At 37.6% G+C, this 15,611-nt stretch overlaps 1 protein-coding gene across 1 annotated transcript in view; it reads left to right on the top strand.

The window, feature by feature from the left end:
• The window catches only part of CLU (clusterin), an 85,108-nt gene that overhangs the window by 59,062 nt on the left and 10,435 nt on the right, over positions 1-15,611 (top strand). Inside the window, exons 6-7 of the mRNA XM_053709499.1 lie at positions 8,269-8,382; positions 14,215-14,444. Coding sequence (XP_053565474.1) covers positions 8,269-8,382; positions 14,215-14,444 — 344 coding nt within the window. The remainder of the gene's footprint in view (positions 1-8,268; positions 8,383-14,214; positions 14,445-15,611) is intronic.

Raw genomic sequence — 15,611 nt, 5'->3', positions numbered from 1 at the left:
CATGAATGTATATTCTTTTTGTTCAGGGGTTCTTACTGACTGCATAGTAGCTTATGTCTGCATACAGCACCTACTCTCATACATTAAAGGGACATTTACCAATTTTATATATGAAATGCTAAATTGTATATATATATATACATACTTTCATTATTATTTTTTCCCCCTTTTCCTGTAATTCCATTCTGAAATTGTGATATTTTCAGTTGCTTCGCTACTGGGAATTTCAGAGAAAAAAAAAAACTTGGCCAAAGTACCGGATAGTTTTTAGCATTTTGCTATCAGTTAGAAACAAAGATAGAAGGCACCCCATGGTACAGATCAGTATGTCACTCAGCAGGGATGAAAGGGTTAATCAGCCCTACTCAGATGAAGGAAAGCACAACCAGTGCTAAACAGGCAAGCAGGATCCAAAGAGTCATCCGGCAGACTCACACACAGCTCAGCAGCAGGAGTAATCCTCGTCCTACAATCAAAAGAGTCCAGGGAACCACAACACGCTGGCAGTAGGCCGTGGAGTAGAGTCCCAACCGGATTATCACAGGAGGTGGATCCAGAAGTGGATGAGAATGATAACAGCAGCAGAATAAAGTTTAAAAGTTTATTAAAACTTAAATTAAAACAACAGCAACGCGTTTCTCATTGACACAGCACCGTTTCCTCAGGCCTAAATCAGTTAGATTATAGGGGTATGTCACAGGTAGTATCATGTCTATCCAAGAAGGGACCCTAACGTTGCAAAGTAACTTAATGAACACAATCCCAGCATGGAGGGTAGGACCCAGGACGTGTCCTCAGTGCCAGATTGGCCCACTGGGCCGCCGTTGCTGTAGGACAATATCCTTTGTCAGGGAGATCACGGAGCATACCTTGTGCACATGCTTAGGGCATTTCTTCAAGGCTGCTATGCTCCTGACGAGGGTGAGGGGGCCTGTGGCAGCTGAAAAGAGACCCTAGGCAAAGTAGGGGGCTTAAAATAAGGGCCGGGTGTGGATTAAGGGCCAGGGTGGTGCTGAGTCCAGTCTTCAAATATTTCAAGAACCGCCCTGATTTCCTTGAAAGGATAGTCAAAGCCAAGGTCAAAGTTGTAGCCAAAGGTCAGCAATGGGTGGACAGAAAAAGGTACTTAATTTATTAAGAAGAAGATTAAACACAGTCCAGGCCAAAGGTCAAAGGAATCCAGTCAAAAGGAGTCAGAATCAAAATCCAGAAGAGTAGTCCTATAAACACAGCAAGGTTGGCAACAGCAATCAATATTAATAGATCTGTGATATCCCTTTAAGACTTTCTGACTATCAACACTTCCTCCTATTTAAGGAAGTGCTTTTCCATTACTCAGTGCCTGAAAATTAAAGTGGATTCTCTCATCCTGTGCTACTGCTTATTCCAAGCAGTTTATTTTTCCCTTTCAGGTCTTAAGTATTTTTATTTTTGAAGGCTGTTTTTATCTCAAAGTTTGCTGCACTTCTTTCCTGATTCCTTTTGGACTGAGACTTCTAATCATATTCCTACGCTACCGGAACTCAATCACACGCGGCTGAAGCCGCACTCACACAAGCTGCTACCGGAACGCCGCTCTCTAATATTCTCCGGTTTAGCACTTACTCTGCTGTTAATACCGCTCTCCACGCTACACCATCGCTTCTGGGTTAATCTGGTCTTGTCACCACGCTGGTATTGGTATCGTATTGTATACAAAGTTTAAGGTTTCCAAATATAACGCTAAGTGTCATTACTTACCTGAGCTGTATTACACTGAATTAACCTCCTCCTTGCTGGACAATATTGCGTGTGTGTTGGAACATTGTATATATATTTTAGAGTGTTTGTGTGAGTGCGTGAAACTTAAGGAAAGATACTTGAACATTACTTTATCTAGAATTGAACTTTATCAACTCATTTCTTATCCTGAATATAAAGGATTTTTTCTCATTTTTTCTTTGTTGATAATATTAAGGAATCATTGCTTATATTTTAGAAGCTTAATAAGTTTCTCTCATAAGATTTATTATTATCATTCATAGAGGTATAAACCATACTTTTCATTTCAATTACTAAAAGTAAATGCTCACCTTGTGCATGCTAGTATATTAAGTTATATTTACTTGCTGTCTACAAGAATAGAGCTACATTCCATTTATTTTATTTTTTATTATAATCTCTGAAGTTTGGTGAGACAAAATTATCACAGAATTTTCAGGCCTTAAAAATAAAGTTTTTTTTTTTTTATTTTGGAAGATGGATCCTAATGAAATTAAAAATGAATTTTCTAATATTTATCAAAAATTAGAATATCTTGCTAGAGCCTTAACAGAGGTACAAACTGAAAATAAAGCTCTCAAAACCCTAATAAAAGATTGTATGTCAGGGAAAGAAGCAGGAATTGCTGAACCTCACATACAATACCCACAACCATTTTCTGGCAAACGCAGCGAATTCAGGGATTTTAAAAGTGCATGTAAACTTCTTTTCTCACTTAGACCTAAAACATACCATAGTGAAAGGATAAAGGTCTGTACCACTATTTCCTTCCTCCAGGGGGAGCCACGCTCCTGGGCCAATAGATTCTTTGAAAGTGAACATTCAATATTGGATTCGCTTGAAGAATTTTTTCTAGCTATGACTGCCTTGTATGAGGATTCCCACACTCAAATAACAGCTGAAAATAAATTAAGATCTATGAAACAGGGGAAAAGAAACATTGAAGAATATATTACTGAATTTCAAATGTGGATAGATGACTCTCAATGGAACGAGATCAGCTTAAAGAACCAATTCAGATTGGGTCTCTCAGAATCCCTTAAAGATGAATTGTCACGATTAGAGATGCCTGACACACTGAATGGGTTGATGAAATTAAGCACCACTTTGGACCGAAGGTTACGTGAAAGAAAGGCTGAAAAAGCTGTTTTACAACCATGGAAAAAGCTGTTTCAAACCAGGTTCCTATGGAAATTGGAACTATAAGGGGTCCTCTAACCCCAGAGGAAAAAACTAGACGCAGATTAGAAAATCTCTGTCTTTATTGTGGACAAAAAGACCACTCCGTCACAAATTGTCCATCTCTATTGAGAAAAAAAAAGGGTAAGGGTAGTTTCAATCACAATATTTTTCACATTACTCAAAACCCCCATCTCACTCTCACCTTTTCTTTACAGTGGGATCAGAAAAAAGTGCGCTCTAACGCTTTGATTGATTCTGGGGCGTCAGGAAATTATATAGATATAGCATATGTTAAGCTCAATAAAATTCCAACTGTTGTCAAGACACATCCTGTTTCAGTTAAACTTATTGATGGTTCTATTATACAACAGGGCTCCATTACTCATCAGACAATCCCTTTACTCGTAACAACTGACCAAGGACATTCCGAATATATTACTTTTGACCTCATACCTATCTACATGCATATTATTATTTTAGGTTTTAGCTGGTTACAAATACATAATCCTCATATTGACTGGTTATCACCACAAGTAAAATTTGACTCTGATTATTGTATAAAGACTTGTTTTCCCTATCAGGTAATCTCTACTATAGAACATGAGCTACCACAAATTTATCAGGACCTGGCAGAGGTATTTGACCTCAAGGAGGCAGAAAACCTCCCACCACATAGGGAATTTGACTGTCCCATTGATTTAATACCGGGATCTCAAATACCACATGGTAAGATTTACCCTCTTTCGCAAGAAGAATTGGTATATCTAAGATCATATTTAGATGAAAACTTGCGAAAAGGGTTCATCTCACACTCAACATCCCCTGCTGCTGCAGGACTGTTTTTAGTACGCAACAAAGATGGAACAATAAGACCTATTATTGACTACAGGGCATTGAATGAAATAACAATTAAAAATAGGTATCCTTTACCTCTCATACCAGAGTTACTCGAAAGATTAAATGAGGCCACGATCTACTCGAAATTAGATCTAAAGGGCGCTTATAATCTTATTCGCATAAAGGAAGGGCACGAATGGAAAACCGCGTTCAGAACCCGCTATGGTCTTTTCCAGTATAACGTAATGCCCTTTGGTTTAAGCAATGCTCCCGCAACCTTCCAACATTTTATCAACGAGATTTTTCATGATCTAATGGATATCTGTGTCATCATATATCTAGATTATATTCTGATTTATTTGAAATCTCCCATAGAACATGAAAAACATGTTAGGTGGGTTCTTACTCGTCTCAAGGAGCATAAGTTATATGCAAAGCTAGAAAAATGTGTTTTTCATGTCTCTAAAATAAAATTTTTGGGTTATATAATTACCCCAAACAAAATAGAAATGGATCCTGAAAAAGTAGCCGCAATTAAAGACTGGCCTAAACCCACTACAGTAAAAGCATTACAGCGATTTATTGGTTTCGCAAATTATTACCGTAAATTTATAAAAAACTTCTCCTCAGTGATAAAACCATTAACACAATTAACTAGTATAAAACAGCGCTTTAAGTGGTCTGAACAAGCCCAGAAGACTTTTGATAGTCTTAAGGAAATGTTCACAACAGCGCCAATACTAACACTGCCTAAATTTGATCAACAGTTCCTGTTGGAAGTTGATGCATCTAATACAGGCATAGGGGCTGTTCTTTCCCAACAAAATAAGGAGACAGGTGAAGTTCATCCCATTGCGTTCTATTCAAGAAAGTTGACTTGTGCTGAAGCTAACTATAGTGTTGGAGACAAAGAACTCCTTGCTATTAAGTGTTCTCTAGAACAATGGAGACACCTACTAGAAGGATCAGTAATTCCATTCCTTATTTATACTGATCATAAAAATTTAGAATACTTAAAAAAGAATAAGACTTTAACAGCTAGACAAGCAAGGTGGTCACTCTTTTTAGATCGCTTTAACTTTCTAATAACTTATAAACCTGGGAGTCAAAACACAAAGGCAGATGCACTTTCTCGTATTTATGAGTTACTTCCTCATGAACAACCTAACTTCACTATCCCTCCGGAAAAGATAATAGGTACTTTAACACCCTTAGAAGAAGAGATTTACACTGCTCTAAAACATGATTCAATACCACTACAGAATTGTTCTAAAGATCCTACTACAGGTCTTTTTTATCATGAAGAAAAGTTATACATACCTGAGAAAATAAGGTCTTCCATTCTCACACATACCCATGATGACACCATATCTGGTCACCCAGGGATACAGAAAACCATTGAACTTACCCGTCGTAAGTTTTGGTGGCCAGGGATGAATAAATACATTTATGATTACGTCTCTAGGTGTGAGAATTGCGCTAGAAATAAAATTGAACATAAAAAACCCATAGGGTTACTTAGACCTCTGCCCATTCCAGATAAACCATGGAGTACTATTGCCATGGATTTTATAGTGGAGTTACCTGCATCACAACAATATAACACTATCATGGTAGTAGTCGACCATTTAACAAGACTGGCTCATTTTATTCCACTTAAGGGATTACCAACTGCCATGACTACAGCCAAAGTATTTCTTGATCAGGTTGTAAGACTACACGGTTTACCCTCTAATATTATTACTGATAGGGGTACCCAATTCACCTCTTCCTTCTGGAGATCTTTGTGTAAGCTACTGAAAATTGATCATCGCTACACTACTGCTTTTCATCCTCAGACAAATGGGTTGACAGAAAGACTCAACCAGACCATTGAACACTTTTTACGTTGTTATATTTCACATTTACAAGATGACTGGCTAATTTACCTTCCTATGGCTGAATTTACTCATAATAATTCATTCTGTTCCTCAACCAAAACATCCCCCTTCTTCGCAACTTATGGGTACCATCCTAACACTATAACCTTGTCCCACAAAACAGTGAATTCCCCTTCAGCTTTAGATTTTTCTTCCAAACTTCAAGATCGATTGAGAGTATTGAAAAAACATCTAGCCAAAGCTAAGGAATACCAAAAGAAATACTATGATCGGAAACATTCGATTGGACCTGAATATAAAATAGGTGACCTAGTATTACTCTCTACTAAAAACCTCAAACTTCAGGTCCCTAGCAAGAAACTGGCTAACCAGTTTCTGGGACCTTACCCTGTAGAGCAGATAATAAATCCCAATGTGGTCAAGCTCACGTTACCCAAGGACTACAAGTTTCATCCCACCTTCCATATTTCATTATTGAAACCTTTTAATTCAATGACACGCACGACAGTTGATCTTCCGCCTCCTATCTCAGTGGATCTTCCAGAGGAATTTGAGGTTGAATCAATACTGGATTCTAGGATTCGACGACAAAGATTAGAATATCTCATCAGATGGAAGGGTTATGGTCCAGAGGATGATTCCTGGCATCTTCATTCAGAAGTTCATGCCCCTCGTCTGGTGAAGTCATTTCATCATCGTTACCCCCTTAAACCTGGTCTGGAATCCCCGGGGTGATTCCCTGAGAAGGGGGGGATGTGATATCCCTTTAAGACTTTCTGACTATCAACACTTCCTCCTATTTAAGGAAGTGCTTTTCCATTACTCAGTGCCTGAAAATTAAAGTGGATTCTCTCATCCTGTGCTACTGCTTATTCCAAGCAGTTTATTTTTCCCTTTCAGGTCTTAAGTATTTTTATTTTTGAAGGCTGTTTTTATCTCAAAGTTTGCTGCACTTCTTTCCTGATTCCTTTTGGACTGAGACTTCTAATCATATTCCTACGCTACCGGAACTCAATCACACGCGGCTGAAGCCGCACTCACACAAGCTGCTACCGGAACGCCGCTCTCTAATATTCTCCGGTTTAGCACTTACTCTGCTGTTAATACCGCTCTCCACGCTACACCATCGCTTCTGGGTTAATCTGGTCTTGTCACCACGCTGGTATTGGTATCGTATTGTATACAAAGTTTAAGGTTTCCAAATATAACGCTAAGTGTCATTACTTACCTGAGCTGTATTACACTGAATTAACCTCCTCCTTGCTGGACAATATTGCGTGTGTGTTGGAACATTGTATATATATTTTAGAGTGTTTGTGTGAGTGCGTGAAACTTAAGGAAAGATACTTGAACATTACTTTATCTAGAATTGAACTTTATCAACTCATTTCTTATCCTGAATATAAAGGATTTTTTCTCATTTTTTCTTTGTTGATAATATTAAGGAATCATTGCTTATATTTTAGAAGCTTAATAAGTTTCTCTCATAAGATTTATTATTATCATTCATAGAGGTATAAACCATACTTTTCATTTCAATTACTAAAAGTAAATGCTCACCTTGTGCATGCTAGTATATTAAGTTATATTTACTTGCTGTCTACAAGAATAGAGCTACATTCCATTTATTTTATTTTTTATTATAATCTCTGAAGTTTGGTGAGACAAAATTATCACAAGATCAGAATAAGCACACCCAGTAATGAGTCCTATACACAGGCAAAAATTGATAAGAAAACTCCCCTTAAATAGCACAAAAAGCCGCTCCAAACCACATCGAAAAAATATGCGTTGAGATCAAGTGAGAATGCCCACAAGCATGCATAGCTCTAACAGGGTAATATTTGCTGTAGTGTAGGGATTACTTCTCACCTGACACCTCCCACCTCCTTGATCCTTCCCAAGCAGCTTTCTTCTCCCCACCCATTGGTCACAACCATCTTAGGTACTGGCTGCCAGTATGCCATTTAGGGCATTTTTTTATTTGTTTTGGGATTCCTCCCCCCTACTACCAGAACGTCGACCTGTGCATCTGTGCTGGATGTAGGTATTACGTCAACACACTACGATGAGCAAAGGCGCAAGGGGTTAAATAGTCTTATTGGGATATCCCCACTTTCTAAATCGTTAATAGCTGAGCAATGAGCAAATAGCAGCAAGCTGATATATAAGGAGACACACATATGGTATTAAGTGACTCCCCTCTAAAGAAGGTTAAACACATTAGGATTCAACGCAACAGTACAAGAAGGGCCACCTGGTCTTTCAGAGTACAAACTTCCTGCCACGCCCCTCTGACAAAGCTAATTGCAGTGGTGAAATGCATAATGAAATACTACTGCAAAGATGTGCTGGTCCTTTTGGATATGTACTTTCTGGTTTTAGTGCACACAGAGACATATAGGTAAATGTCTCATTTCTTTCTAGTCCAGGACTAGTGGAAATTTCCAGCACTGTTTAATTTAAACAAATATCTTATTTGTGTTAATAAAATTAACTACAGATTTACACAGGAAATTAAATTACAAAAAGAGCATTATGGTATTCAGTGGTTATCATCAAACATTTTAGATATTTACCCTCACTGAAATGATGTTTTTTTCTATAGGAACTAGGAACGCTACAGAGGATAAAATGGTCTGTCGAGAGCTCAGACGCAATTCGGCCGGCTGCCTAAAACTGCGTGACAAATGTGAAAAATGCAAAGAGATTCTAGCAATTGGTAAGACATAGGATTATCAGAGAACTGAGATGTGAGCAAGTGATACAAATTCAGCAGAGTGCTGATCATTTTCTACAAGTTATTGTGAAATTGGAAACTCTTTATTCTCTCTGCTAGTGTATAGCTTAGGGACAGCTTTTAATATGGAGGTGTGAGTTGTTACAGTAACAATCATGTAGCTCTCATCATAGTGTTATTATTTATTTATAAAGAGCTGTCAGATTCCATAGCATTGAATACCAAGTAATTACACCAATTCATGGTAAAATGTAATATAGATACAGGCACAAGTCCCCAAATCCAGAATTCCAAAATCCAAACTTACTCTGAAATCCAAACTTTTTAAATCATATTTTCTTTTTTTTAAAAAATAAAAATATCAAAAAATACTATTTTCCCTGCCTGTAATTCACTATTTTCTCTGCCTGTGTCTTTGGTTTGGTTTATGTGTTTTAGAATGCAAATAATAGTCTTTCTTTATTTAAAACAACAAATATTACCTTTCTCATAACAGTATTGTCAGTGGAGGCTCCTCCATATGTTCACAGCCGCACGTGAACCCCCAGCCCAAATGAAGGGGGGGAAAAAAACCCTATTGGAAAAATTATATTTAATTTATAGCCCCCAAAAATTAAAAGCCAAAGTCTTTTTTTTAAGAAGAAATAAAAAAAATGTTTGTATCTTTTTTTTAAATATTTAACCACACATGCGGTTAGCCTGATGCCTGTCATTATAGTGCTCTCAATAGATTTGCCTGCAGCCTGCTCCGCCTCCCAACCCATCCCTATATTGTCTTAATCGCACAGTTCAGCCTGTGCGATAGACAGTGTGAGTGAGTCGAGAGGTGGTGCTAACAGTCATCACTACAGTCACGTGATGATGCTGCAGCTTGATGAGGCTCCTCCCGTGCTACACTTATAACCCCAGATAGACTGAGCTGTGAGCTCTAATCAGTGGTCAGGGCCTTTCAGCGCTGTGTGTAACGCAGATTCATGCAGCACTTGACAGAGGGCAGACATGGTGAGTCAGAGTCCTTGCATGCATGATGCAACTTTTATAATATGTAGAGCCACTGCTGCTTGAAATCAAAATTACATTATGGTTGTGCATTTTTTGTTAACACATAGGGGATTGCTGTTCTGCAGAATAAATGTAATAAGTTTGGTAAATGTTGTATATTTCCAACATTAAACCGTATATCCGCCACTGCAGTAGTGTGTGAGTCTCTCTCTCTCTTTTTTTTTCAAGGGGTGTGGTCAGGGTCGGGGCCAAGTGCACCTTCATCATCATAATTCACCAGCAGCCACTGAGTATTGTACTATTTTTCTGATGGAACTGAATATACAAAAGTATTAAATATGTAAAATTACCTTTAGGTCCCCTGTATAAGCTGTATTATGACATGTAAATGTTGCCTAAATGACATAAAATATTGTTGTTTACACTTGGTCCCATCCCCGCTACAAACTGTACCATTATACAGATGCAAATGCTCCAAAATTGAAACTATTCTGAAATCCAAATCTTTTCCGGTCCCAAGCAGGGTTTTCTACCTGTACATAAAAAAGCACAAAACAAACACAAGATAATGCAGGCCGTGCTCTGAATAACTTATATCTTACTGGTTACTCTGTCTGTCTGTCTGTCTATCTATCTATCTCTCTATCTATCTATCTATCTATCTATCTATCTATCTATCTATCTTTATGTTTGTCTTTTGAATAAGGTTGGCATTATTTTTATCTGAATAACATTTTTTTATTCTGGCAATACCTAGGTAGGCTCAGGAGTAGCAGCTCATTACTGGGAGCTAGGTGCTGATTTGTAGCTGCACATACATGCCTCTTGTCATTGGCTCATCCGATGTTTAGCAGCTCTTTCAAAAATAGAATACAAAGCGAATCAAGCAAATGTGATAACAGAAATAAATTGTAAAGTTGTTTAAAATCTGAATCATGAAAGAAAATATTTGGGTTGTATGTTCATTTAACCAATTGCGCCAACTGAAGGTCGATACTACATCACACAGAAACTTTGCCCAGCATAATGTGTTTACATAGTACCTACGTCCAACACTTTGGCACATGCTTAGACAGCAGAGTCTGTAGCTGGGGACAGAGGGCATCTGCCTTCATATAGTAATGGAAGCGCTCATTTTGTGCCCTTACTATGTGAATCCAGATCGCTGATACAGAGGGTCACTGTCTGTATCAGGTGAGGTGGTGCTGTGGGAGTTTGGGAGGGAAGGAGGAATGTAGTCGGACAGTCCATCGCTGGAGGGGGAGGGGGGGTTCCCTACACTACAGAAAAAAATTGTAAGGCAGGGGAGAGGGGGTGGAACCCTATGCTACAGAAAAATGTTTGGACCCTACGCTAATGAAAAAAGTGATCTTGGGGGGACCTACACTGCAGAAGAAATAAATAAATAAATAGAAAATAAAAAAAAGTAGTAATTTGTTACTGGCAGACTGGCTGCCAGAAAGAAATATGGCAGGGAGCAGTGAGGTTGAGAAGGCATTTACACTACTAAAACATTAAAAAAATATTAAAAAAATTAATAAACACCCTAATCTTCATACTGCCTGCCAGTACCTAAGATGGTGGTGACCAGTGTGGGGGGAGACAGCTGTTTAGGAGGGATCAGGTAGGTATCAGGGAGTGGGAGGTGTCAGGTGGGAGGGTAATCCTAAAACTACAGCAAATATTAAATATACAAGCTTGATGTGTTATGTGCAGCTGCAATAACTGCCTTCTAATTGCCAAAAATCTTTCTGACAAAGGGGTACAAAAGAAACTTTTACAACCATTTCACTTATGACTGCAGTAGTTGTGTGTAAATAATTTTAGTAAGAAACTCACGGCTAGATTACGAGTTTTGCGGTATGAGTGAAAAAGCAGCATTAAGGCTCTTTTTCACTACCGACTTCAATCAAATTGGCTGATCCAATCAGCCAATAGGATTGAGCTTGCATTCTATTGGCTGTTCCAATCAGCCATTAGAATGCGAGCTCAATTCTATTGGCTGATTGCATCAGCCAATAGGATTTTTTCACCTTTAATTCCGATTGGCTGATAGAATTCTATCAGCCAATCTGATTTCAAGGGACGCCATCTTGGATGACATCACTTAAAGGAACCTTCATTTGAGAAGAGCCGTCAACAGAAGAGGATGCTCCGCGCCGGATGTCTTGAAGATGGAGTCGCTCCGCGCCGGATGGATGAAGATAGAAGATGCCGTCTGGATGAAGCCTTCTGCCCGTCTGGAGGACCACTTCTTTCCACTTGGATGAAGACTTCTCCCGGCTTCGTTGAGGACTTCTGCCCACTTCGATGAAGACTTCAGCCGCTTCGTTGAGGATGGATGTCCAGTCTTCAAAAATTGTAAGTGGATCTTCGGGGGTTAGTGTTAGGTTTTTTTAAGGGTTTATTGGGTGGGTTTTATTTTTAGATTAGGGTTTGGGCAGAAAAAGAGCTAAATGCTCTTTTAAGGGCAATGCCCCTCCAAATGCCCTTTTCAGGGCAATGGGCAATGGGGAGCAAAAGGCCCTTTTAAGGGCTATTGGCAGTTTAGTTTAGGCTAGGGTTTTTTTTACTTTGGGGGGGCTTTTTACTTTGATAGGGCTATTAGATTAGGTGTAATTAGTTTAAATATTTGATAATTTGTTTTTAATTTTGTGTAATTTAGTGTTTTTTTTTGTAATTTAGTTAATTGTATTTAATTAATGTAATTTATTTAATTGTAGTGTAAGGTTAGGAGTTAGTGTAACTCACGTTAGGTTTTATTTTACAGTTAAATTTGTATTTATTTTAACTAGGTAGCTAGTAAATAGTTAATAACTATTTAGTAACTAGTCTACCTAGTTAAAATAAATACAAACTTAGCTGTGAAATAAAAATAAAACCTAAGCTAGCTACAATCTAACTATTAGTTATATTGTAGCTAGCTTAGATGTTATTTTATAGGTATTTAGTTTTAAATAGGAATTATTTATTTAATGATAGTAAGTTTTATTTAGATTTATTTTAATTACATTAAAGTTAGTGGGTGTTAGGGTTAGGTTTAGGGGTTAATACCTTTAGTATAGTGGCAGCGACATTGGGGCGGCAGATTAGGGGTTAATAAGTGTAGGTAGATGGCGGCGATGTCTGGGGCGGCAGATTAGGGGTTAAAAGTGTAATTTAGGTGTCGCAATGTTAGGGGCGGCAGTTTAGGGGTTAATAAGTGTAGGTAAGTGGCGGCGACATTGGGGGCGGCAGATTAGGGGTTAATAACTGTATGTAGGTGGCTGCGGTGTCGGGGCGGCAGATTAGGGGTTAATAAATGTAATGTAGGTGTCGGCGATGTCGTGGGCGGCAGATTAGGGGTGTTTAGACTCGGGGTTTATGTTAGGGTGTTAGGTGTAAACATAAATTTAGCTTCCCCATAGGAATCAATGGGGCTGCGTTATGGAGCTTTACGTTCCTTTATTGCAGGTGTTAGACTTTTTTTCAGCCAGCTCTCCCCATTGATGTCTATGGGGAAATCGTGCACAAATACGTAAAACCAGCTCACCGCAGCTCACCGCAACGCTGGTATTGGAGTGCAGTATGGAGCTTAATTTTGCTTTACGCTGCAATATTGCCTGATAATGCCGGGTTTTTGTAAACCTGTAATAGCAGCGCTGTAGGGAGGTGAGCGGTGACAATAACTTGCAAGTTAGTACCGAGCAGCTCTTACGGCAAAACTTGTAATCTAGCCGTCAGTTTGCAAAAAATTATTTTTTTTTACATGATAATTTTTGGCGGCCAAATACTGGCATCAAATATACTAAATATATCAAAATGAACCTTGATCAATGACTTGATCAATGACTACTTTAAATATATATATATATATATATATATATATATATATATATATATATTTTTTTTTTTTTTTTCATTGGTAAATAAAAAAAACAAAGACTATTTCTGTTTAAACAGAGTGATATTAAAAATGCTAAAGATTCTACGGTACTTTGGGCAATTTTTTTCTGAAATTCCCAGTAGCGAAGGGGTTAATATGTTAGTTTTTTTCCTGAAAAATAATATTAATAACATTTTTTGTTAAAAATTCATAAAGAGTTAGCACTGTGTGTGCTACGCCCGTTGATGTTTACTATCATTTCCTTAAGAAGGCGAGTGAAATTCTCAGCAGACATGAAAAATTCCACAGCAGCACTCTATTACATCATATTGCTCCTGTGCTGACATGGTATTTATGCAGTAATCAAGATGTCCCTTCTAGGAGACCATCAGATAAAAAGAACCTAATCTAAACATATAAACGTTGCACCCAATATTATTAGATTTGCTTTTCTAATCATGTAAGTCAAAATTAAACTATTATGAGTTAGACAGGGTGTCAATTTTAAAGAACTTTCTAATTTATTTCTGTCAATAAATGTAACTTTCTCTTTATATCCTTTGTAGCTACGTTCATTGAATGTCTTGAGCAATATAAAGTAGCATTGTTTGTATCAGGGTTAGTTCTAAAGACCTCAGCATTTTCTTAAGCCTATTAGGCTTTGCTCTAATGCTTTCCAGAGAAGCCGATGCGCATTGTTTAGAAGTCAGAACGCTGACTGTCCTATGTGTTGTACAATTATTGCGTGATATGTGCAGCAAATTAAATAACACACAAGAGGCGTTTCATAGAGTGTGTTCCTGGACTGTATAATAATTATAAAAAGTTTATTTTACAGTTTTAAATGTTTTTACACCATTTATTTGATGTTTTGCAGTGACTACTTATAAAAATACTTGTTATATTTCATAGTCAGATAGTTACTATGTTTCTTCTCCCCTAAATAGACTGCTCGGGAAAGGATTCTGCACAGAAGTTTTTGCAAGAGAAGTTTGAGGAGTCATTGCAAATGGTGGAGCAATTTACACAACAGTATGAAGATCTTCTTACAAAATTCCGTGAAAAGATGCTAAATACAACCAGCTATTTGGAAGAACTAAATCAGCAATTTGGCTGGGTGTCTAAGCTGGCTAACATCACACAAAATGACAAGAGCGGCATTTTTCAGATTTCCACGGTACGTAAAACAGTAGCCAGCAAATCAGTGTTATACATGTATGTCACTTAAAGGGACAGTAAACTGCTGCACGCAACTTCAAAAGAATGGTCGCTTCTAACCATGCTATTGCTTTTTAGAGACCTGCATTCGTTTTTACGAATACACATTTTTTACGAAATTGGATTTTTGCTTTCATTTAAAGGGACAGTCAACACCAGAATTTTGGTTGTTTAAAAAAGATAGATAATCTTGCATAATAATTTTGTATAATAAACACGGTTATATAAATACACTTTTTACCTCTGTGATTACCTTGTATCTAATCCTCTGCAAACTCCCCCCTTATTTTAGTACTTTTGACAGACTTGCATTTTAGCCAGTCACCGCTGACTCCTAGGTAAATTCATGTGCGTGAGCTCAATGTTATCTATATGACACACATGGACTAATGCCCTCAAGTGGTGAAAAACTGTCAAAATGCATTCAGATTAGAGGCGGCCTTCACGGTCTAAGAAATTAGCATATGAGCCTTCTAGGTTTAGTTTATAACTAAGAATACCAAGAGAACAAATCAAAATTGGTGATAAAAGTAAATTGGAAAGTTGTTTAAAATTGCATGCCCTATTTGAATCATGAAAGTTAATTTTGGACTTGACTGTCCCTTTAATGAAACGAAAATCCAAATGAATGCACCAAAGAAAATTAAAGAAAATAAAAAAATTCTGCCAAAAATCATTAGTTTTCATTTGTTTCTTTTTTTAAGGGGTTAATACTTACCTAAACATGCTCTGGAGAGTGTGCTAACCCACTCCTCTTTTTACCAGAGCTCCGGGCCTTGAGCTAACAGTAGGCTTAGCGAACTTGACTCCCAGGACCAGCACTATAGTTAGTGCAGGTCCTGGGAACCGAGTGCGTTTTTAATTTTGTTAATTTTGTAAATATAATGTGAAATTGCTTTTTTAAAAAAAGGTAGATTTATATGAAACTTAGGAAAGAGATACAATTTTTAGTATCCCAGTCACATACATTTTAGGAGCAAGGTAAGGAATTTAAATATAGATATATGTAAAATAGTCCAGAAGGTTAGGAGAATGAAAAAAAAACTTAAAGGTTTCATTGTTGTTGTAAATTATGAAGGTAACAACAAGTATTTACATTAAACTCTTTAGAGGAATGTTACCAAAA

This window comes from Bombina bombina, chromosome 4 (genome assembly GCF_027579735.1).
Source record: "Bombina bombina isolate aBomBom1 chromosome 4, aBomBom1.pri, whole genome shotgun sequence".
Classification (NCBI taxonomy): Eukaryota; Metazoa; Chordata; class Amphibia; order Anura; family Bombinatoridae; genus Bombina; species Bombina bombina.
This window is presented reverse-complemented; position numbering and strand designations above follow the sequence as displayed.